The following is a 25,685-nucleotide window of genomic DNA, read 5'->3' on the forward strand; positions in this document are numbered from 1 at the left end:
AGCCCCAGACAGAGCCAATCTTTTAAAATATTTCACTTATTTGCATGAACAGAGATAGGACAAGAGAGAGAGAATGAATGAGAATGGGCACACCAGGGCCTCTAGCCATTAAAAATGAACTCCAGATGCATGAGCCACTTTGGGCATCTGGCTTTATGTGGGTACTGGGGAATAGAACCTAGGTCGTTAGGCTTTGCAGGCAAACGCCTTAACTACTGAGCTGTCTTTCCATCCCTTCAGATCCAATCTTTATTTTGTTTATTTTTATTTTATTTATTTGAGAGCAACAGAGAAAGAGGTAGATAGAGAATGGGCATGCCAGGGCCTCCAGCCACTGCAAACAAACTCCAGATGCATGCACCCATTTGTGCATCTAGTTTACATGGGTCCTGGGGAATCGAGCCTCGAACTAGGGTCCTTAGGCTTCACAGGCAAGTGCTTAACTGCTAAGCAATCTCTCCAGCACCCAATCTTTATTTATTTGAGACAGAGAGGGGGAGAGAGAAGGGAGAGATAGAGACTATGGGTACGCCAGGGCCTCTAGCCACTGCAAACAAATGCCAGACACATGCACCACCATGTGCATCTAGCTTACATGGGACCTGGAGAATCGAACCCCGGTCCTTAGGCTTTGCAGGCATGCACCTTAATCGCTAAGCCATCTCTTCAGCCCTCAGATCCAATCTTATGAGAAGAATTAAAGCTTCTTTTGCCCATGAGAGACCCACAGATTCAGAGAGGTTAAAGTAACCACTTCAGGCCACACGGTCCCTAGATCTGGGATTCAGAACTGTGCCCATGATCACATTGCCACGCATCTCAGGGTGCCTAGTGACCATTAGAAATGGGGGTGGTCTTGTGAGGGATGCTCAGACCCTCTCACAGTGCCCACCCACATCCCGAGGGCCAACCTACCGTCCAGCCTGGAGGGCAGGCACACTCGCCCGTGATGTGGTGACAGGTGCCCCCATTCTGGCAGGGGCAGCGTAGCTCACAGTGGGCTCCGTGGCTCCCGGGCGGGCACAGCTCCTCGCAGCTGCATGAAAAAGCAGGCTGTCAGACTCAGCAGCACATCACACTGGCTCGTCCCAATCCCCCAGGGCCCCCTAGGAATCAGTGAGGCCGCAGTCAAGGTGAAGTCTTCTCTGAGCACAGCTGGGATGCAGTTCTGCTCCCTGCCAGCAGGAGGCGGCTGGGCTCAGAGAGAAATACACTGGACTGCAGTGCACTGGGGTCAGTACTAACCGGAGGACCCTGTATTCTCAGTTTAGGGAAGAGCGTTTGGGGGTCGGGAGGCTGAGGAAGTCTCTAAGAGGAAGACACTTCATTTGGGCTTTGGAGTCAACTTCATTGAGAAAGTGGAAGGGCATGCCAGGCCCAGGGATCATGAGTAAAGGCCGGGGAAGTGGCTACGATCCTGCCCTAAAACACCTGCCTAATTTTCAAAGAGGGGATGAGCCAAGGTGTGTTCCTTCCAGACTCTGGAAGCCTCCCAGCTGCCCTGGGTGGGGCCTTTGTTGGAGTGTGGGCAGGATTTGCACCCTAGTCGTGGGTGTTGGTCCAATGACCTTGGCCTTTCTAGCTCAAGGGTCCTGGATAAAGTGGGCTAAACATGACACGTCTTCATCCGGGCGTGGTGGCGCACGCCTTTAGTCCCAGCACTCGGGAGGCAGAGGTTGGAGGATCGCTGAGAGTTCGAGGCCACCCTGAGACTGCATAGTGAATTCCAGGTCAGCCTGGACCAGAGTGAGACCGTACCTGGGGGGGGGAGGGAGGAGGGTCAGGGAATACCTTCAGCTGGGCATGGTGGCGCACGCCTTTAAAGCCAGCACTCGGGAGGCAGAGGGAGGAGGATCACCGTGAGTTCAAGGCCACCCAGAGACTGCATAGTGAATTCCAGGTCAGCCTGGGCTAGAGACACTACTTCAAAAAACAAACACACAAACAAACAACCCACCCTCAACCTCGGGTTTCTCCTGATCAGACTTCTTGGCTGCTGCCCCGGGGACCCAGAACTGCGGGATCTGGAACCTTTGCTAGGGTGAGGGTGTGTGAGAGTCTCAAAAGCCTTTAGGGTCCCCTGTCAACATGGCCCGCTCCCCAGGAAAGGCCCTTCTTGGAGGTGGGTAGCGAGCACCTCTGGTTATGGTACCCACGCGGGATTACGGGGACCAGTCACCCAGGGCCTGCATCCTCTACTACTCACTAGACCCCGGTGTAGCCGGGTGCACAGAGGCACTCGCCCGTGCGTGGGTCGCAGCTGGCGCCGTGGCGGCACTGGCAGGGCAGCTGGCAGCCTTTGCCGTGGGTACCGGGCGGGCAGAGCTCCTCGCAGCGCCAGCCCCGGAAGCCGGGCGCGCACACGCAGGCGCCGGTGATGGGGTTGCACAGGGCGCCGTTCTGACACTGGCACCGGTTGCTGCAGTGCGGACCCCAGTGCTCGCTGTCGCAGCCTGCAAGAGGGGGAGGGCGTCGTCAGGGCTTCCCGGCCACCCGGTCCACGCCACCTTTCACGCTCTTCCCTGGAGACTAGGTAGTGGAAGGGGCAGGGGGGGTCTGGGTGGGAGCTTCAGAACCTCTACGGGCTCTCCACCAGCTGAAAATGGCCCAGGGTTTGTTTTATCCATGAGCTACTGAGGTCTCAACCCCACCCACACCCACCCATCCACCCCCACCCCGCCTGGCCATTCCCCTCCCATGGCAATGGCAATGCTTGGCCTGTGTCCCCTCTGCTAATCACAGCTGTCTGCTCCACTCTGCCTGGGCGCAGCTCTTCTTGGTTGGCCCATGTCTGTTCCTCTCAGCAGGACCCCTTACTCTCTCCACCTGTCCCCTCTCGGTGGCCCTGCTCCTTCTTGTCTTAGTGCCAGCCCTGGCCCAGCTTCCACAGTGTTCTCAGCCGCCGCCCCCCCTCCCCACCCCCCAATCTCACTGCTCGCATCTCACTGTGGAACACTCTAGAACATGACTCCCTCCATCTCCCCTAGCTCTACCTGGAGTCCACCCTTTTCCTCCTCCCTTCCGTTCAGGAGTACCTCTAGCTTTCACTCCCCAGCTGTTTCATCTACAGTTCTATGTCCTCAACTGGCCAAGCAGCCAGCTTCAAAAGAAAGCAGGGGGGAAAAAAAAGTATCCCTAGGAGGTAACCACAGCCTTCCAGATCTTTCCCTGTAATTAAATGTTTCCAAGAGTGATAGCTAAGACAGCTTTGCAAAAATCCACGCTCCACAGCTATGGAAAGGGGCAGAATGGCACACAAACCCAGAAAGATCATGCAGCCTGCTGGCACCTCCCATGCTGACCCTCTCTGGCTGTATACAGCACCCACAATAAAGATGTTCACAAACTAAGATACTCAACAGTGGACACTGCAAGCCTTGGTGTTTGGCTTGAAACACGGCGAATGATTGCTTATCTGTTGTTTACTAATATCTACTTAAAATTTTTTTTTTTCTGAGTTTTTTTCAATCCCCTTACCCAAGGTAGGGTCTCCCTCTAGCTCAGGCTGACCTGGAATTCACTATGTAATCTCAGGGTGGCCTTGAACTCATGGTGATCCTCTCACCTCTGCCTCCTGAGTGCTGGGATTAAAAGCATGCGCCACCATGGCCGGCTTTTTCCTGAGTTTTATTTGCAAGCAGAGGGAGACAGAGAGAGAGAACGGACGTGCACCACTGCAAACAAACGCTTGGCAAGCAAGTGCCTGTAACCGCTGAGCCACCTGTCCAGCCCGTTTCCTTTTGAAAGGGTTTCATTATGTAGCTCAGGTTGGCCTTACGCTCTCAGTCCTCCTGCCTCAGCCTCCTGGGCGCTGGGATTACAGGGGTAGGCCACCTCTCTCAGCTGTGGCCTTCATTCTTTCTGACGTAGCCCAAAGCCGGTAGGAGACAAAATTTCCTGGGATAAGGAAGGCGGAGCCTTGTCACAAAGTCAAGCAGTACTACTTGCATGTTCCATTCCTGTCCCTGTGCACTCTCTGTCTCCTGAGCATCTACCAGTACAGGGAGTTGCCCTGCCCTCTGAGAGCGCATAGTCTAATAGGGACAGGAGCACGGCATTTGGCACGCTGTGAAAGTGGGAGGAGGAGGGTGGTCTGGGACACTGCAGAAAGGCATGTGGATCTGAAGACTTAGTTCACTTGGCAGGACGTTTGCTTAGCACGTAGGAAGCCCAGGGCTTGATTCGCCGGCGCTGCATAAATCAGGCACAGTGATTCATGCCTGTCATCCCAGCACTCAAACGGATCAGAAGTTCAAGGTCATTCTCTGCTTATTTTTTATTATTTTTTTTAAAGAATGAACACTTTCTTTTCTTTTTATTTATTTGAGAGTGATAGAGAGAGAAAGAGGCAGATAGGGAGAGAGAGAATGGGTGCACCAGGGCCTCCAGCCACTACAAACGAACTCCAGATGCGCGCGCCCCCTTGTGCATCTGGCTAACGTGGGTCCTGGAGAAATCAAGCCTTGAACCAGGGTCCTTAGGCTTCACAGGCAGGCGCTTAACCACTAAGCCATCTTTCCAGCCCTTTCTTTATATTTTTATTGCTTTTGTTTTTTTCGAGGTAGGGTCTTGCTCTAGCCCAGGCTGACCTGGAATTCACTATATAGTCTCAGGGTGGCCTTGAACTCACGGTGATCCTCCTCCCTCTGCCTCCCCAGTGCTGGCATTAAAGGTGTGCACCACCACGCCCGGCCTAAGGTCATTCTCTTTTTAAATATATTTTTCTTATTTATTTATTTATTTATTTATCTGAGAGAGAAAGGGGAAGGGGAGAGGGAGAGAGTGAGAGAATATGAATGGGCATGCCAGGGCTTCCAGCCACTGCAAACGAATTCCAGATGCCTGTGTCAAGGTCATGTAGCTACATAGTGAACTGCTATTCTGGCCTGGAATACATGGGACCCTGTCTCCAAGAAAAATAAAATAAAATAGAAACCAGCCACCACCACCACAACAAACCAAGGCATGATGGCTGGTGCCTAGAATCCCAGCATTTGGGAGACAGAGGCAGGAGGGTCACCCCAAGTTTGAGGCTACTCTGGGCCTACATAGCTTAGGCTACAGAGACCCTACATTCCTAAAAACATGGCAACAGCCCTGTGTCACCACAGGAAACCATGGAAACCAACAACCGTCTGGAGACTACACAGAGCAAGGCCACCCACAGGAGGGCGGGCAGTCCCTCATCGCCATCCTGGCGGGGAGAGGTTACGCTCAATTGAGGACATTCTCATTTAGGGAAGCAAGGAAGTGCATGATCCATTCCCGAGAAATGACTCCCCAGCGTGATTAAATGGAGGGAAAAAAAATGTTAAGAGTTCAGAGGGCTAAACTTTAGTTACCTAGGAAAATTCACTTAAATACACCTCATTCCCCAGCAATGACAGGGCAATGAAGCAGAGCTCAGTGAGTCAATGTATCTGCTCGGCCGACGGCCCCTAAGAACCATCATCACTGTAATTACCCCGGACTGCGCGTCTTCCGCAGATGCGTGCTGCGTACTCTTCCAATTTGGCCTTGCCGTGTCATCCTCTCATACTGCTTTGTTTTGTTTGTTTGTTTTTTTTTCCTCCCCCTGTCACAGACTCTCCTCCCTAATTATAGTTGCTTTCTGCCAATTTTACAGCTTCTCTGGGCAGCTATCAAGGGCTCAAAGGATACCCAGAAGTATGTGCCAAGGCAATCAGCTCCCTCCCGGGTGGCACCGAGCCTTCCCCATGAGGGGAAGTGGCTTGGCCGCTCTCTTCTGCACCGTCCTTACCACGGTCAGACTTCTCAATTGGTGACTCCGTTTACTTGAGCAGTTATTACACGCCAGGCCGGGAGATAAAGGCATAAGGGATATTTTCTCACTTACAGTAGTGGTCGTGATACTATTATTATCCCCGTCTTGTTGGTAAAGAAGAATGACTCAGAGAGGCTAAAGAACTGATCCCTGGTCACACAGCCAGGAAGTGACTGGGAGCCTAGGATGCTAAAACCTACTGGGTGTGGTATGGCCTGGTGCTGATGGAGCAGGGGATACAGGATGCTAACAGCCAACCTTATACTCCACAGGGATGAAAGGGTACAGGACACGTCTCACAAGTGCCTTGTTCAAGGGTTGGTTTATGTGTTAGTAGTGGTCCTAGGTTTTCCACGAATGATCCCATAATTTTATTTTTTCATTTATTAGGTTGTTTTTTTTTTTTTTTTTTGAGGTAAGGCTTTACTCTAGCCCAGGCTGAGCTGGAATTCACTAGGTAGTCTCAGCATGGCCTCAGACTCACGGTGATCCTCCTACCTCTGCCTCGCAAGTGCTGGGATTAAAGGCGTGTGCCAACACACCTGGCTCCTCTATTTTGTTTTTTTTCCAAGTAGAATCTCGCTGTAGCCCAGGCTGACCTGGAATTCACTATGAAGTCTCCAGGTGGCCTCGATCTCATGGCGATCCTCCTACCTCTGCCTCCCAAGTGCTGGGATTAAAGGTGTGCGCCACCATACCCAGTTCCCTACTTAATTTTTATATTTATTTTTATTTGTATTTATTTCTTTGAGAGAGAGAGAGAGAGAGCGTGAGCACGTGTGTGTGATGTATGGTCGCACCAGGGCCTCTAGCCACTGTAAACAAATTCCAGATGAATGTGCCACCCTGTGCATCTGGCTTTATGTGAGTCCTGGGAAATTGAACCCGGGTTGTTAGGCTTTGCAGAAAAGTGTCTTAACTGCTAGCCCTCTCTCCAGCCCAGGCTTTTATTTTATTAATTTATTTTTTTAGAAGCAGCTTCTTATTCTAACTCAGGGTGACCTGGAACTCATCCTGTAGCCCAAACTCATGGCCATCCTCCTACCTCAGCCTCCTAAGTGCTGAGATTAATGACATGACCCACTGCACCTTGACATCCAGATTTTTCTTTTCAGTTATATAGCATAAAAATCCCATATTAGGGGCTGGAGGGATGTCTTAGCTGTTAAGGCATTTGCCTGCAAAGCCAAAGGACGCAAGTTCTATTCCCCAGGACACACGTAAGCCAGATGCACAAGGTGGCCCACGCATCTAGAGTTCGTCTGCAATGGCTAGAGGTCCTGGTGCGCCCATTCTCTCTTTCTATCCCTCTTTCTTTTGGTCAAATAAACACAATTATTTAAAAATAAATTTAGGTGGATGTGGTGGTGCATGCCTTTAACCCCAGTACTCAGGAGGCAGAGGTAGGAGGATCGCTTTGAGTTTGAGGCCACCCTGAGAGTACATAGTGAATTCCAGGTCAGCCTGGGCTAGAGTGAGACCCTACCTTGAAAAACCAAAATAAAATAAAAAATAAAAAATCCCATATTAGTCATTTAAATATACAGCTCAGTGTGGATTTTAACACTTCTGGACCTATCCATTGCACCCAAAGAAACTCTATAACCAACTAAACAATGATTTCCACCCTTGTCTCTAGTACATTTTTAAAACATATTATTATTTATTTAAGAAAGACAGAAAGAGGCAGATAGAGAGAGAGAAAATGAGAATGGAGACATCAGGGTCTACAGCCACTGCAAACAAACTCCAGATGCATGCACCACTTTGTGCATCTGACTTTATGTGGGTGCTGGGGAATTGAACCTGGGCTATGAGGCTTCGCAATACAACACCTCTAACTGCTGAGCCATCTCTCCAGTCTTGAGCACACTTTGATCTTGTTTTTTTTTTTAATGTTTTAAATTTTATTTATTTATTTGAGAGTGACAGATAGAGAAAGAGGCAGAGAGGGAGAGAATGGGCACCCCAGGGCCTCCAGCCACTGCAAACAAACTCCAGATGCATGTGCCACCTTGTGCATCTGGCTTACGTGGGGCCTGCAGAGTCGAACCAGGATCCTTTGGCTTTGTAGGCAAACGCCTTAACCGCTAAGCCATCCCTCCAGCCCCTTCTTTCTTTCCTTATGCATTTTTGCCTTCTCTAAGCACTTAATGTCATATACAACAGCCTCTGTGTCTGTTTTATTTCACTTATTGAGTTTATAAGGTTTGACTATGCTATATGACTGTTTAAAAATAATTTTATTTATTTATTTGCAAGGAGATAGGGGGAGGGAGGGATTTAGAAGACAGACAGACAGAATGGGCACATCTGAACCTCTTGCCACTGCAAACGAACTCCAGGCACAGGAGCCGTCTTGGGCATCTGGCTTTATGTGGGCTCTGGAATCAAACCCAGGCCTACAGACTTTGCAAGCAAGTGTCTTTAACTGCTAAGCCATCACCCCAGCCCCGAATATGTTTTTACGCCCTTACTGACTTGCCCCTATGTGTAACAATAATTCAGTTGCCAAGTGTTGTTGAGTTTTCTCACCAATTCTCTATGTGTGGTTTGGATGCCCGTGTCCAGTGTCTTCTACTAGCCCTGGAGCCTTACTGGATTGGGGAAGGGGGGCTGGGATATGTGTGGGTGTGGGTGTGTGTGTGATCTTCCCGCCCTCTCTCAACAGAGGCCCGCTCAGCCCGGCTCAGAAGAGCTGCGTGGAGTGCTGATGGGTGTCGGGTCAGCCTGTCCCCCAGCTGCATGTGGGACCCCCCTTCTTAGACAGCAGTTCTCAGCCTGGCTGTAGTCACTATTCTTTCATTCTTTTAAAAAAAATTTATTTTTATTTATTTATTTGAGAGTGACAGACAGAGAGAGAAAGAGGGAGAGAGAGAGAATGGGCGCGCCAGGGCTTCCATCCACTGCAAACGAACTCCAGACGCGTGCGCCCCCTTATGCATCTGGCTAACATGGGTCCTGGGGAATCGAGCCTCGAACTGGGGTCCTTAGGCTTCACAGGCCAGTGATTAACTGCTAAGCCATCTCTCCAGCCCTTTTCTTTCTTTCTCTCTTTCTTTCCTTCCTTCTTTCCCTTCCTTCCTTCTTTCTTTCTTTCTCTCTTTCTTTCTTTTATTTTTGTATCCCAGAGTAGCCTTGAACTCACTATGTAGCCAAGGATGCCCTTGAATGTCTCACCCTCCTGCTCCCATCTCCTCAGTGCTGGGGTTAGGTGTGCACCAGCCTGCCTGGTTTACGTGGTGTTGGGCACGGAACCCGGGGAGGGCTTCATGCACGCTTGGCAAGTCCTCTGCTGCCCAAACTGTATTCCTCAGCCACATCCCCACAGTCCTGGTTCAATTCAGTGGCCCAGGATCCAACAGAAGTCCTTTTAAATCTCCTCCACAAGGGCTGCCTCTCCCTGGCCATCTCTGTCTACCCTGGTCCTCTCTGGAGACAGGCAGGAGGATGCTGGGCTTGGGGCCCAAGAAGAGAGTTCCTGCCTGCGGCATGGTGGGGAGTCTGGAGACTGAAACAAACAAACAAACAAGGGTTACTACAGTGAAGTCAAGGGGCTGCAAAGGACCTGGTTGCCCCTGACCCTGAGCCACCCCAGCATCTATCACACAAGCTCCCATCCCAGCACCGGACAGCTCCATGAGGCCAGAGCCTCTCTCAGGAACAGTCCATTGGCCCCGTTTCCTTGAGAAGCAGCACGGGAGCACTGTGTGTGCATGTGTGCTTATCTATGTGTGTCTGTGTATCTGTGTGCGTGTGTGTGTAGGATGCCTCTTCAGTCATGAATCTGTCAGCTTTCCGTTAATACCCAGTGTGAAGCCCACTGGGCTGTGCAGTGTGAACCTTGAGAGGAGATGCAGAAGTCAACTTTGAGGGAAGGTATGGAGGTCAAAATTGTCAACTGTGCTGACTGTACTGGGGACTTTGCTTTTTTTTAAAAAAAAGATTTTATTTTTATTTATTTATTAGAGGCAGAGAGAGGTGGGAGAGAGAGAGAGAGAGAGAGAGAGAGAGAGAGAGAGAGAGAGGGAGAGAGGGAGGGAGAGAGGGAGAATGTGCACACCAGGGCCTCTAGCCACTGCAAAGGAACTCCAGATGCATGCACCACCTGTGTAGCTGGCTTACGTGGGACCTGGAGAATTGAACCTGGGTCCTTAAGTTTCACAGGCATGCACCTTAACCGCTAAGCCATCTCTCTAGCCCCCTCTTTTTTTTTTTAAATCAATGACTGCTCCCCATTTAGAGTGCCTGGATGTGGCAGGGGGTCAGGCCTCGGGTACTTCCAGATGCTGTCTTGGCAGCTGGAACCCCAGCCCTGAGCACAGCCCGGGCCCTTCTACAGAGGACGGACGCTCAGCGAGGGGCGGAAAGCGCTCGTCGGTCATCCCCACCTCACCGGCCAGGTCGGTGGCCGCTCTGCCTCCCAAGCAGGGACACTGACCAGCGCAGTCCCTGGAAGTGGGGTCGGGACATCAGTTTTCCTTCATACTTGCGCCCTCCCTGTTTAGATGGGGTGTTCAGTGACCAGAGAGGAAGAGGCCTGCTGGGCCACCTGGTAGAAGTCAAGGGCAGCATGCCTCTGGAACCCCGGTTGGTGGGCATTGGTGGGCACCATGGTGACTCTCACCCTGCTGCTCCACAGTGCTGCCCCAACGCCGTGCAGTCAACCAAACTTCTCTGGGTCGTTGTACCTCCACTCCGAGACGAAGATGTCTCACAAGTGGCCTGGGCACTTCTCCCCGCCACCCCGCCCCTCCATAGCCATGGGGTCCGCGAGAGGCCCGGGGTGCGGGAGGCTGCACGCTTGGGCAATCCTCCAGGGACCTGAGAGGTGGGCTGGCTGTCCTCCGCTCTGCTGGGAGCCCCCGTCACCCCCAGCTTTAACGAGGGCCTCTCTGACCCACCCCCATCCTGCCGCCTGCTGCCTTTGAAGCTTCCCAGCCCCACAACTGAATCATCTTCCTCGATTTGCCTGGAGAGCCTCAGAAAGCACGCGGTGCACAAAGGGACTTCCTCTCTGGAAGAGCCTTCAAAGGCAGCTGCAGACCTCTCGCCCTCCCTGCAGCCTACCCCTCCCCTCCTTTCATGCTTCCTGAGCCAGCCTCAGGCTGGGGGGATGACTGAGATAGGGGAACTTGGGTTCCCCAGTATGAAGCCCCCACTGGCAGATGTGGGCAGGGAAGGGGAGGCTGCTGTGAGGTCCAAACTGTCTCCCATGGGGACTGAACTCTCCATGACATGGGCTCTCTACCATTTCCCTCCCCCTACATTTTCTTCATACAGTGAAACTGGGTCTTGAAAAAAATAAAATAAAAGAGTACTTTGGTGGCTCTGTTGCCAGCTTTGGGCAAGGTGACACCTCTCCACGCCTGAGTCCCCCATAACAAACAACGGGATCACCCGTGATTAATATGTGTCACATTGGACTCTGGGCTTGGCAGGGGTGCCCTGAGTCCCCTTCCACAGCCCCAGAGACACTATGCTCTGCTGGGTTTGCCCCAGAGGATTAAAAAAAAATGTAGCCTAGGGAGGAGGGTGTGATGAGCTGGGCTCTGCCTTTAAAGTCTGTTTAGTTTCTACCAGTCAGAGTTCTTACAGAAGTCTCACTGAAGGGTTTCTTGCTGCAATATGAAGAATTTCTCCACCTTCCCTGAAGGGCTACTTTAGTCCCAGCCCTGCAAAGAGGTGAATTCGGTCTCCACCCTTAAGGAATTTCCTATTTGCAGGCTAAATCTGATATATATATATATATATGGAGAGAGAGAGAGAGAGAGAGAGAGAGAGAGAGAGAAGCGAGAGAGAGAGCGCTACAGAATATGAACAAGTAAACCAGGCATGGTGTCACATGCCTTTAATCCCTGCACTTGGGAGGCAGAGGTAGAATGATCGCCTCTAAGGAGGGGACTTCCTCAGAAGTAGCCCGGATGATCCCAGGAAGCAGGTGAAAGGGAAGTGGATGGGGAAAGGGAGGGGAGGGGGTTGGCTGGAGCTGCCTCCTCTTATAGGGTGCCATAAAGGGAGGGGCCTGAAGGACTCCACACCTGTCTCAGTTTGCCCCACCTGCGCCAATCCTGGAATTTAGTGCTTATCCATTCCCACCCAGTTAGATCTCTCTCAAGTGCGCACCCTGCCCAGGTATGGGTGGATTTCTCCTCTCAGCCTAGGCTGGGGCACCTGGTATAGGGGTGCCCAGGTGGGATGACACAAATCCTATGTCCCCCTGGATCCACAGAGAGAGGGCCCCATTTTTCTTCTATCTAGAGCTGGCAGCAACATTTTTCCGACATCTTTGTTTTCTTTTATTACATTGCTATCTTCACTTTTGATCCTTCTTATAGGCACCCATTATTTTAAAAAAATTCCCTCTCACATTTTTTTCTAAGATCTGTAGCTGGTCACATGGGTTCCTGAGTTACACGTGGCCCACATGGGCTTTTCGGCTCCACGTGGTGTATTTCTCTTCTCCCCACTTTGTCTCCCCTTGCCTCCCAGCCTTCTCCTTCCCCCACTCCTTTGTGAAATCCGAATAAAATGTGGCATTTTAAAGACCATTCTCTCTCGAATCTGGAATTGCCAATTCTTTGGTTAGTTGGCAGATATGAACTTAGGGTTTGGGGTATCCAGGGAGCACCCCCCCAAGAACTCCAATTCCCCCGTTACACTCTGATCTTTGGCATTAAGGAGAGGTGACTCGATGAGTAGAGCGTGCTTGCCATAGCACCGCAAGGACCTGATTGGGGTTCCCCAGCACTCACATGGAGGCGGGGTACAGCGGCTCATGTCTGTAATCCCAGCACCCGGGAGGCAGAGGAAGGAGGATGCTTAGGACTTAGTGACGTGCTAGAGTAGCTGAAACAGCGAGCTCTGCGTTCCGTGAGAGACCCTGTGTCAAAGAGTAAGAGGGGGCTTGGGAGATGGTCAGCAGTTAAATGCACTTGCTTGCAAAGGTTGCAGGCCCAGGTTCAATTCCCCAGTACCCAGGTAAAGCCAGATATACAAAGTAGAGCGTGTGTATGAAGTCTGTTTGCAGTAGCAAGGGGCTCTGGCACACCCATGTCAACACATAAACTCTTTTTCTCTCTCTCTGCTTGCAAATAAATAAAATATTTTTTTAAAAATAACGTGGAAAAAAATGACATGGGGCTGGGGCGTGGTGGCGCACGCCTTTAATCCCAGCACTTGGGAGGCAGAGGTAGGGGGATCGCCGTGAGTTCGAGGCCACCCTGAGATGACAGAGTTAATTCCAGGTCAGCCTGGACCAGAGTGAGACCCGACTTCGAAAACAACAACAACAACAAAAAATGTGTGAAAACCGAGGAAAACGCCTGATGTTGCTCTCTGGTCTCCACGTGCACGCACACACACATACACATGGGTTCCTACACACATGCAAACATGAAGGTACACACTCTACACCCATACACAAGTTAAAAAAAAAACAAACAAAAAAAACAAGCGATAGTGCGGAACAGTCCTTGCTGCTCCTCCAAGCTGGGTGCGAGAAATCCAGTAACCTGTGGACTGACCCTGGCTGGAGGCCGCTGGGGCAAGAGTTCACTTCTGAGCTCATCCAGCAAGCTCTGTGCCTGAGGGGGGCTGCAGGTGCATGAGAGGCAGCCTGTGTGTGCAGGAGAGCGCGGTCAAGCCGAGGGCACCTGCCACCGCGACCGGGGCTGTCTTGTTCTCTCGGTACACGCTGTCCCTGACACACTGGCATGTATTAGGGACTCAATCTCAATGGTAATACTGGGGGGGGGGGGAAGAGGGGCCTGGGACAGCCTAAGGAAGGTTGGAACAGCATCCTGAGGGCATGGGTCAGGAGAGGACTGGGGGGTAGTGGGGAGATGGGCTTCTGGGACTTCATGAGTCCATGTCTCATGCTGATTCTAGCTGGGGGACTCTGGACTGCAAGGCCAAGTCACCACGGTAGTTAGTTCTAGCTGGCTACCAAGCGTGACTCAGGCTCTCCAGGGAGAAGGTGCCTATTAAAATAAACAAACAGAGCTGGGCGCGGTGGCACACGCTTTTTTAATCCCAGCACTGGGGAGGCAGAGGTAGGAGGATCACTGTGAGTTCAAGACCACCCTGAGACTACAGAGTAAATTCCAGGTCAGCCTGGCTAGAGCGAGAACCTACCTCAAAAAAAAAAAAAAAAAAAAAAAAAAAAAAAAAAAAGATAAGTAAACAGGGACGTAGCTCAGTTGGCAGAGTGCTTGCCCGGCATGCACATGGGTTTGATTCTCAGCATCACATAAACCAAGCGTGGTGGTGCACAGCTACAGTCAGCCCTCAGCCGGTAGAGGATCAGTAGTTCAAAGCCATCCTTGGCTACATAGCCAGTTCAAGGCCAGCCTGGGCTACATGAAACCTTATCTCATAAAAGAATGGGGCAGGGGCTGGAGAGATGGCTTAGAGATACTTGCCTGTGAAGGCTAAGGACACGTTTGACTTTCCAGATCCTACCTTAGCCAGATGCACAAAGGTGAGGCAAGTGCAAAGTTGCACATACCCAGTAGGTGGCGCAAGCGTTTGGCATTTGATTGTAGTGGCTGAGGCCCTGGCATTCCAGTTCTCTTTCCTCACCTTTCTCTAAAACTAACTAACTAACTAACTAACTGACTGACTGACTGACTGACTGACTAACTGACTAACTAACTAAAAGAATGAGGCAAATGGAGGTATATCTGCAACAGAGCTGACAGGGACGGCTCTGGTCACTCACACAGCTCAGGTGCTCTGCAGACACACTTTCCTTCAAGGTGAGACGTGGATCATGGAGTTTTCAAATGGCAGCACTATGAGGGCCTGGTCTGGCCTATCTTGGGCTTGGACCCATGGTGTAGGAACACAAAGCATGGGTTGTAATGATTGATGGAGTGATTGGGTTCAAATTCTGGTTCTGCAGAGGGACCTTGTTGGGTAAGTTATCAAAAAACCTTTTGTGGGGCTTGGGAGATTGCTTATGGTTAAGGCACTTGTCTGCAAAGGCTAAGGACCCAGGTTCGATTCCCAGTACCCACATAAGCCAGAAGATGCAAAAGGTGGCGTGTGTGCCTGGAGTTCATTTGCAGGGGCCGGAGGCCCTGGTGTGCATGTGCTTTCTCTCTATCTGCCCTTTTCTCATATAGATAAATAAATAAGTTGTCTTTAAAAACCTTTTTTTGACTCGGTTTCTCCCATCTGTAAAATAAAAATGACAACAGCCACTTGGTGGGGTAGTTGCAGTTAGCCAACGCACTATCACGGAGGTCAGCACTGTGCCCAGCTCAGGATGAGTAACTACCCAATGGACGGGAGCAGTTATGATCGTGAAGGGCTGCCCAGAGCCCCGCTCCAAAGTCCATGCTGGATACCAGCCCCCACCCCCCACCCCGCACCCCCCGCAGCAAGCCAGCTGGACCTCTCATTCAGTGATCTTGACCATGACTGACGTTTCTCATTGGAAAACAAGTAAAAGAACTGTTCCAGCTATGGCTTCCCTGGTAGTTCCAGAGTGACGATATTTTGGAGTTCAGTAAGGGGGCTACAAAGGCTAAGGAACAACCCAAAGACCTGTAACATAGGCAGGCTAACCCATGTCCCACCCACTCCACAAACCAGGAGAAAATAGAGATAAAGGCAGGAAAGGGCCAAGGACTATCACTGACATGTTGGGTCAAGTCGCTCTTCTAGGTCTTGTTTTCCTCATGGGTTAGATGAGGGGACAGGGGGTGGGGGGGAATAGCTTAATCAGCGACGTGCTTACCTTTGGAGTCCATGGAGCTGATTTCAAGCATGGGTATTGTGGTGAGTGTGAGACAAGCCCAGGAAATACATAGTAAGTTTAAAACCAGTCTGATATATATATATATATATATATATATATTTGAGAGAGGGAAAGAGGCAGAGAGAGAGAGAATAAATGAATGAGAATGAGAACGGGCATGGCAGGGCTTCCAGCCACTGCAAATGAACTCCAGATGCATGCACCACCTTGTGCATCTGGTTTATGTGGTCCTAGGGAATTGAACTGAGGTCCTTTGGCTTGGCTTTGCAGACAAGTGCCTTAACCACTTAGCCATCTTTCCAGCCCCTGATATATATATATATATATATATATATATATCCTGATATATATATATATATATATATATATATATATATATATTTGTAATGTCTTCTTTTATTTTTATTTATTTATTTATTTTTTGTTTTTGGTTTTGGTTTTTCGAGGTAGGGTCTCACTCTGGTCCAAGCTGACCTGGAATTAACTCTGTCATCTCAGGGTGGCCTTGAACTCATGGCAATCCTCCTACCTCTGCCTCCCGAGTGCTGGGATTAAAGGCGTGCACCACCATGCCCGGCTGTAATGTCTTCTTTTAAAAGCACTCCTTTAAAAAATATTTATTTGAGAGAAGGAGAGAGAGAGTGTAGAGTATGAGAATGGGCACACCAGGGCCTCCATCCACTTCAAATGAACTCCAGAGGCGTGCGCCATCTTGTGCATATGGCTAAGGTGGGACCTGGAGAATTGAACCTGAGCCCTCAGGCTTTGCAGGCAAGTGCCTTAATCGCTAAGCCATTTCTCTAGCCCTGTAATGTCTTCTTTAAAAATCTTCCGAGACAGGGCTGGAGAGACGGTTTGGTGGATAAAGTATTCACCCTTCAAGCCAGCATACTCAGGTTCTGTCCTCAAATCCCACTTTAAAGGAAAAGGAAAAAAAAAAAGACAAAAACAAAATCAAGTCAAAGCCATGGGCTTCTGTATTTTCAGCACACTGACGGCAAGATGGAAGGTGGAGACAGTGGAATTTTCTGGACGCTCCTGGTGTGAACAGCAACGAATACAGCAGCACAAGAGTCCAGAGAGAAAGCTTACTGCAAATGGAAAAAAGGTAAGGACCGACCCCAAATGGTTCTCTGATTTCCAAACGCAAGCTGTGACATGCATGCATGCACACACGTGTCACCACGGCTGTGCACATGCACATGAGTACTCACACATTCATTTTTACTTATCTATTTGAGAGAGAGTAACAGAAAGACAGAAAGAGATAGATATAGAGAAAGAAAGAATGGGCATGCCAGGGCCTATAGTCACTGCAAACAAATTCCAGGTGCATGTGCCACTTAGTGCATCTGGCTTTATGTGAGTACTGGGGGATCAAACTCATGCTGTCCGGCTTTGCAAGTAAGTGCCTTTAACTGCTGAACCCTTTCTCCAGGCCCTCCCCTCCCCCCCCCGTGCGTTTTAACAAATTTGGCGAGCTTCTCCCCACAGTCACCATCTCCCTGACTTGTAGCGGGACTGGCCATGTCCAAGGCACAACCAACACGTCCACGGGGAGGACCGAATGCGGGGTGGTCAGGTCCTCATTAGAGGAGGTGTGTAAGCAGAGCCCAGAGAAACGTCTTACATCCTGAGAGCTGTGGTTGTAGAAGGTCTGACTCTGGCCTGCAAGGCCTCCGGGCCTCAGTGCGGCAGGGCTCGACCTACTACAGACTTCAATAGAAAGCTTCATGGTATTGGAAAAAATGCCCGAGTCTGCGTGGGGCCATTCACATCCAAACCACCCCAAGCTATTTGAATGACCTATTTCTGGTCGGCAGATGAGCTGTGAGTGCTGTCCTTGGTCCTGAACCGAACATCAGCGAACTTTTCTGGAGGCCCACACCACGGAAAACGGCCCAAAGACTCTTTGCAGGAGACTGGGGAGACGGCGCGGGGTTGAGGTGTTTGTCGCGCAAGCATGGGGACCCGAGTTCACGTCCCTAGCACTCGCGGTAAATGCCACCTGTGACGCCAGCCCTGGCAAGGCAGAGAGAGAGAGACAGGAGGATCGTGGGGGCTTGTTGGCTAGCTTTTCTAGCCTGACCAGTGAACCCTGGACTCAGTGAGAAACCCTGACTCAAAAAAAAATAAGGTGGAAAGCTGGGCGTGGTGGCGCACGCCTTTAATCCCAGCACTCGGGAGGCAGAGGTAGGAGGATTGCTATGAGTTCGAGGCCACCCAGAGACTACAGAGTGAATTCTAGGTCAGCCTGAGCTGGAGTGAGACCTTACCTTTAAACAAACAAACAAACAACAACAATAAAGAAAGGTAGAGGGCTGGAGAGATGGCCTAGTGGTTAAGCGCTTGCCTGTGAAGCCTAAGGACCCCGGTTCGAGGCTCGATTCCCCAGGACCCACGTTAGCCAGATGCACAAGGGGGCGCACGCGTCTGGAGTTCCTTTGCAGTGGCTGGAGGCCCTGGCGCGCCCATTCTCTCTCTCTGTCACTTTCAAATAAATAAATAAAACCAAAAAAATTTTTTAAAAAAAGGTAGAGACAATGGCTTCCATGTGTGCACACACATGCACCCACACCCACACACACATGCAAAAAATATTTCCCCCAAATGAAATTATAATCCCTTCTATTATAGTCACTATAAATGACTCAATTCCCAGGACATCTGATCATCAAAATGACAGTAGGAAGCTCTTCCCAGAGGGGCTTCTAGCATTTGCTTTTCTGAAACTTCTTCCCCTCTGCCTTCTGCTAATTTTTACTCGTTCTTTCCTATCCTTATACTGAAACACACAGAAGTGGGGACCAGAGCTTGAGGGCTGATCCTCGCTCAGTCTGTGACAGGCTGCAGGTCCCCTCACCACAGTACGCCCTGGATCCCCCACCTGCCAAGTGAAAATTATCTCACCAGCGAATGAATGCTTGAAAACATACCCGCAAAAAAAAATACTCAGCATCACATAATTCTTCAAGGTTAATGCCACACGGATTTCTGCCGTGGTGAGTATGAAGAGTGATGATCTGTCAGGGTGGGGAGTCAAGGCGGCCCTGTGTGTGGTGGGCCGGGTGAAGCTGACAGAACCCCCTGGGGAAGTGTTCAGAAAACCTGTCTACCTGGCTTCCCTGTGGGTAGATGTGAACCTTTTTGGATGGCGCCTGGTGACTTTCACGGCATCACAGGCTTTTGCTGTCTGTAAGCTGGGGAGTCAGAGCACCTGTTAGCTGCATAGCTCCAGCAGTCCCAATCTGGAATGAAAGGCCTGGAGGTTGCCCAGATGGCCCCTGGTCTTCAGTCCACGATGGAAGGCTGTTGGAGCTGGGTTCCAGTGTCTCCAGAGGACAGCGGAAGTGGGGCAGAGGCGTGTACCAGGTAGCGTGGTCAGCCAGGCAAAAGTCTTGTATTCTCCTGAGCTTCTGTTTTGTTTTAGTTTTAAAAATATTTTTTATTTTTATTTATTTGAGAGGGAGAAATACATAGGGAGAGAGAGGGAGGGAGAGAGAGAGAGAGAGAGAATGGGCACATCAGGGCCTCCAGCTGTTGCAAATGAACTCCAGATGAGTGAGCCCCCCTGTACATCTGGCTTACATGGGTCTTGGGGAGTCAAACTGGGATCCTTTGGCTTTGTGGGCAAGCACCTTAACCATTAAGCCATTTCTCCAACCTGAGATTCTGTTTCTTAATTTTTTTTTTTTTAAGGAGAGAGAGAGATAATTGGCATGCTAGGGCCTCAGCCACTACAATCGAACTCCAGACACTTGCACCACCTAGTGGGCATGTGTGACCTTGTGCTTGCCTCACCTTTGTGCATCTGGCTTATGTGGGATCTGGAGAGTTGAACGTGGGTCCTAAGGCTTTGCAGGTGAGCGCCTTAACCACTAAGCCATCTCTCCAGCCCTCCTGAGCTTCTTTATACACAGTCCGCTACTGGAAGGGCTCCCCTTCTGGGAGCAAGTCTTTCTCCCTCCATCAATCCTTCCCAGAAACACCTTCACAAGTCTGATCAAAAAATGCATTTCTTACTTGATGCCTAACCTGATCAAGTTGACAATGGAACTTAACCATCACACAAACCACTCAGGAAAAGGAGGCCAGCTTGGGATAGTATCAAGAGTTAGAAGGCACAGCACCCTGGGCCTTTGGTCCTAGCCTAGACACTCACCTGTCACAATTGGGCTCAAGTCCAATGCATCCACTGACTAGCTGTGTGACCTTGGGAAAGCTATCCCCCTCCCCCAACTTTTTCTCTAGCAGAAAAAGGCTCTACCAAAACTTGTCTATCGGGATGCCCATGAGAACAGAAGGAAATTGGGTGGCAGGGAGCTGGCTAGCCTGTGGCTCTGCACAAATGTGGCCTTCACATCTCCTTGGGCCTTAGCATTCACTGTCTGCAACATGAAGGCAGGAAGGCCTGACCTCACAGAGAGTTAAGTTGGGATAAATCAAACTGGCCTTGAACACCTTGTGTAGTCCAGGCTGGTCTCACAATTAACGGCAATCCTTCTACCTATGGTCTCCCAAGTGCTGGGATTATAGGCATGTACCACCATACCAGGTTTATAAAAATATTATATTTTTCCCATTGGGTTATTAAGATCAGCCAATCAAAAAATTTATATCTGGACTGGAAGGATTCCTCTAAACCTTCTTGTCCATTCCTCTCCTTATTTCTTGGGTATGTGTATATATGTGTGATATGTGGTATGTATGTGGATGTACATGTGTGTATAGATGCATGCACCCCATATGTACACAGGATGTCCTATTCTACTGCTCTTCTACCTTTTCTCCTTAAGAAAGAGTTTCTTTTGGGCTGGAGAGATGGCTTAGCACTTAAGGTGTTTGACTGCAAAGCTGAAGGATCCAGGTTCAATTCCCCAGTACCCATTTAAGCCAGATGCACAAAGTGGTGCATGCGTCTGGAGTTCATTTACTCTGGCATGCCCATTCTCTCTATCTGCTGCTTTCTCTCTCTCTCTCTCTCTCTCTCTCTCTCTCTAAAATACATAAATATTTTAGAAAAAAAAAACACACACACACTCTCTCTCCCAGGTCTGAGATTACAGGAACATGTGTGGTCACACCAAGCTTTTTTGAAAAATAAACAAACAATAACAAAAAACAACTTGGGTGCTGAGGACCTAACTCAGAACCTCATGCTTGCATAACAAGTACTATTACGTTTATAGCCATCTCTTCAGCCTTCTCAATATTGCCTAGCTTTTAAAATTTATTTATTTTATTAGATATGGACATATTTAGCATGTAACAACACATGTTGGTACCATCCTTTCCCTCTTCCCTTCCCCCTTTCTGAAGAGGTCTTCCTCATTGGGGGTGCAGGTCAACCCCATGGGGGCTGTGGGTCATGCATTTTTTGGGGGGGGAGAGGCAATGTTTCTGTGTAAAATGTCCCAACTTGTGGCTCTAACAATCTTCCTGCTTCCTCTTCTGCAAAATTCCTTGCGCCATGCTGGGAGTATTTTAAATCTGCATCAGTGATAGGCTCTTAGGAGCCTTTGGATCTCTGGTTTGGTAGGTAGCTTTTTTTCTTTCTTTCTTTTTTTTTTCTTTTTTGGACATAGGATCATGATCTAGCTCAGGCTGACCTGGAATTCACTATGTAGTTTCAGGCTAGCTTCAAACTCATGGTGATCCTCTTACCTGTGCACCCCGAGTGCTGGGATTAAAGCTATGTGTCAACACACCCCGCAATACTGTCTAGTTTGTGTGTGTGCACACGGGCATGGGCGTGCATGTGGAGACCCGAGGCCAGCCTCCAGAGCCGTCCTGAGGAAACTTGTCTGAGTCCTTTGAGACAGGGACTCTTACTGGCCCAGATACGGAATGTGTCCGGAGTAATGCTGGGCTGGAGCTCCGGAGAAGTCCAACCAACACTATTCATTTGCGCCTCATCTCTGATGGGAAGGGCCCGGAATGAGGTCTGAGAGTACATAGACTTCCTTCCCCACCCCTCCACACGTGGCCGAACCCAGGAGCAGGCTTGCCCGATGCACTGTGCACAGTTCTGCAGAGACCCAAGGCTGTATGTGTAAGATCTGTGTTCCGCCGAGTCGCTTGGCTAAGCAGGCCTCCCTCTCTCCACTGCTGGCATCCTCGACAGGAAAATTAATTGCTGTTTTCATTGTGCTTTTTGTTCCAGTCTGTATCCCAGGAATAAGATATCTGAATGGCATTAAGTAACTTGTATGTAAAAACCCTTTTCTAAAGCCCAGTGCGCAGACATGAAAGCTCAGCGCGGGCAGCCCGGCAGGTCTTGAAGCCGGGCAGCGTGGGCGCTTGGACATGAGGGGAGGGGAGCCTGCGCACTTCCCTGGGAGGTGCCAACCCTGGAGCCTGCTTCCAGCCTTACCCGCGCACACAGGGCGCACCTCGCCACAGTCTCTGAACCAGCTCGCATTGAATTCTTCCTCTCTAGGCTCAGTGGCCAAACTAATTCACCTTTTTCTAAAAAATGTTTTTAAATTTACTTATTTGAGAGCAACAGACAGAGAGAGAAAGAGGCGGAGAGAGAGAGAGAGAGAATGGGCGTGCCAGGGCTGCCAGCCACTGCAAACGAACCCCAGACGCGTGCGTCCCCTTGTGCAACTGGCTAACGTGGGTTCTGGAGAAGTGAGCCTCAAACCAGGATCCTTAGGCTTCACAGGCAAGCGCTTACCCACTAAGCCATCACTCCAGCCCTAATTCACCTTTTGATCAGGTGGCTACACCCTGCTGACATGCCTGGGGTTCACTGACCAAGGTACCAGCACAGATCGGCTAACTTCAGAGGCTCGTGAGTCAGCACAGGGCAGTCACCAGGCCCTTCCGCTAGCCTTGATCATCTCCCAGTAGTGGTCGCATAGTTAACATGAGTCACTACCAGGATGAGGTGTGTGCACAGTTTAGCCTCTAATAATAGCCAAGCCCACACTTGGATACAATCTCTGGAGAATTAGCTGCCCACACTTACATTATAATAGACAGTCACAAAGCAGGGTCAGCCAGGCATGGCGGCACATGCCTTTAATCCCAGCACTTGGGAGGCCGACCCGTAGGATTGCTGTGAATTCGAAGCCAGCCTGGAAGTACAGTGAGACACTACCTTAAAGAAAAAGCAAACACAAAAAGTAGTGCCAGGTCAGAGGGGTTGGGGAGATGGCTCAGCAGTTAAAAGCCAAATGCACAAATGGCATATGCATATGAAATTTGTCTGCAGCAGCAAAGACCCTGGTGTACCCAAATTTTTCTCTCTACTCACTAATAGAATATTTATTTATTTGAGAGAAAGAGGGAGGGAGGGAGGCATGCTAGGGCCTGTAGCCACTGCAAATGAACTTTAGATGCATGCATGCACCACTTTATGCATCTGGCTTACGTAGGTACTGGGGAATTGAACCTGGGTCCTTTGACTTTGTAGGCAAGTGCTTTAACTGCTAAGCCATCTTCCCACCCCACAAATACAGAATTAATTTTTTTTTAAAAAAAAGATCAGGTGATCCCCCTCAACCTAGTATATTAATTACCTGCTATGGATCTTTGGTCTGTCTGACTCTGTCTTTGTCTCTGCTGGGATCAAACCCAGGGTCTTGTGCATGCCTGATAAGGGCTCTACAACTGATTAGCATTCTCAGTGCTGTGGTATAGATCTTGTTGGAGAAAAGCCCTAATAATTTTTTTGTTTGTTTGTTTTTGTTTTTCAAGGTAGGGTCTCGCTCTAGTCCAGGCTGACCTGGAATTCACTATGTAGTCTCAGGGTGGCCTCGAACTCATGGTGATCCTCCTACCTCTGCCTCCTGAGTGCTGGGATTAAAGGCGTGCACCACCATGTCTGGCTAAAGCCTAATAATTTCTAAGGTCCCACCTTACCCAGTCTCCAAGTGTTTACTGAGCACTTACTAAGCACCCAGCACTTGCTATGGACCCGTGGGGGAGGAGGGTGGTGAACAGGGTGGGCTGTTAGGAGGAGGCATAATATAAACAGGGATCTGATGTGGACCCTGGTTACAGGTAGTTATGACACAGTCATGAAGGTTTATTTTTTTCTCACGAGTCTATTTGCATGTGGTATGTGAGTATGCGAGGATGTATGTTTGCGTGGAGGGAGCAGAGATCAACCCTGAGTGTATTCCTCAGTCACTCTCCACCTTATTATTATTATTTTTTGTTTGAGAGAGAAAGAGGCAGAGAAACAGAATGGGCGTGCCAGGGCCTTCAACTGCTGCAAACAAACGACAGATGCATGCGCCCCCTTGTGTGCATGTGTGACATTGCATGCCTGTGTCACTGCATCTGGCTCACGTGGGACCTGGAGATTCGAACATGAGTTCTGAGTTCTTAGGCTTTGCAGGCAAGTGCCTTAACTGCTAAGCCATCTCTTCAGCCTCACCTTTTTTTTTTGAGACACGACCTCTTACTGAATTTAGAGCCTGTTGATTTGGCTAGTTGAACCCTAGGGAATCCTCCTGTCTCTGTCTTCCTGGCTCTGGAATTACAGGCGTGAGCCACCATGCCCAGCTGTGGATCTGAACTCAGGTCCTCATGCTTGCAAAGCAAACATTAGTCACTGAGCCATCTCCTCAGCCCTGTTTGCTTTGAGACAGGGTCTTGCTATATAGTCTAGGCTGGACTCCAACTCGTGATTCTCCTGCCTCAGTCCCTGGAGTTCACCACCATTTCTCCCTTCCTGCGACACTTCTTCCCGCCACTGCCAGGAGAGTAGTAACTGACCAACCGTCCTGGGTGGCAAGCACCTAAGTTCTGAAGCTACGGGGACAACCAGTGCAGCCAGTGGTCAACACTAGCTGTTCTTTATGTCAAGGGAGCCCTTCATCATATGAAATCTTATACTGAACCCTACATTTATGGCTGTTAAAAGTAAATGTATCCCCGTGGAAGCAGGGATGGGGCAGAGGATGGGGTCTCTGAGTTCTGCCAGTTGGTTCTCCTTCAACCTGTCTTCAGAGCATAAGTAGAAAATAGCCTGTTTTATTTTTATTTTTTTAAGATTTATTTATATTTATTTATTTGAGACAGAGAAAGAGAGAGAGAATGGGCATGCCAGAGCCTCTAGATACTGCAAACAAACTCCAGATGCATGTGCATATGGCTTACATGGGATCTGGAGAATTGAACCTGGGTCCTTAGGCTTTGTGGGTAAGCACCTTAACTACTAAGCAATCCCTCCAGCCCCCAATTTTTTATTTTATTTTATTTTGTTTTGAGGTAGGATCTCAACTAGCCCAAATGGACCTGGAACTCACTCTGTAGTCTCAGGCCGACCTCAAGCTCACAGCAAACCTCCCACCTCTGCCTCCTGAGGATTGGGGCTAAGGGTATGTGCCACCCACCACACCTGGCTGAAAATGATCAGTTTTCTATTAGCACAGTTTCATGCCAAGTGCTAGGTCAATGATGATAAACATGCTCCTGTACACATACCTGCTTGTGCCCTACATAGGCACAACACAAACACACACACACACACACACACACACAGAGTCCCATCCAGCTCTCTTCTTTTATCCACAAGGATGCTCTTACGCAGGAAGGGACAGTGACTTGCTCAAAGTCACTACAGGCACTTGTCACCAGATCTCAGGAATCTCCCTTCCCAGCTTTGTCACTCCAGTGTTCCTCGAGGCTGTCACTCCTGTCCTGTGGAACAACACCCCCTGTTCTAGAACCCACGAAAAATCAGAACCCGAATTCCTGTCCCAGCCTGGCTCGTCACATGCGCCGGGAAACTGTTGGGAAAGCACCATTATCTCCGATTCATGAGGGCTTTTCATTGTTCCTGTGTTCCGGGAAGAAGTCCCCGGTTCCTGGGAGTCTGTCTGCTGGTGATCTTAATTACTCTCGTGTTCACGATCTTCTGATCTGCGCCTGGGGACCCTGAATTGCAGATTAATATTCAACTAGCTGGAACGATCTTCGGAAGGAGGCTTGTGGTAATTAAGTTGGTTGGAGAACACTTCAAACTAACTTTTTTTTTTTTTTTTTTTCGTACAGCGTACAAGGGCTGTAAATTACCAGTGGAAGGAAGACTGGTCCCTTGACAGTCACTAGGGACTGTGCACCTCATGCTGAAAAGACAGACAGTCCTGGGGGAGTCCTCCCGCCCAGCCAGGCTGG

The 25,685-nt window shown here is 49.7% G+C and overlaps 1 protein-coding gene across 7 annotated transcripts in view; it reads right to left on the reverse strand.

Annotated features, from left to right (window-relative positions):
• Positions 1 to 25,685, reverse strand: part of Megf11 (multiple EGF like domains 11) — a 413,620-nt gene that overhangs the window by 94,711 nt on the left and 293,224 nt on the right. For all 7 annotated transcript variants that reach the window (XM_045160746.1, XM_045160744.1, XM_045160745.1 and 4 more), the window contains 2 exons: positions 2,207 to 2,453; positions 916 to 1,036 (listed from right to left, as the gene is read on the reverse strand). In XM_045160746.1, coding sequence (XP_045016681.1) covers positions 916 to 1,036; positions 2,207 to 2,453 — 368 coding nt within the window. The remainder of the gene's footprint in view (positions 1 to 915; positions 1,037 to 2,206; positions 2,454 to 25,685) is intronic.

The sequence above is a fragment of the Jaculus jaculus genome, chromosome 10, assembly GCF_020740685.1.
Source record: "Jaculus jaculus isolate mJacJac1 chromosome 10, mJacJac1.mat.Y.cur, whole genome shotgun sequence".
NCBI lineage: Eukaryota > Metazoa > Chordata > Mammalia > Rodentia > Dipodidae > Jaculus > Jaculus jaculus.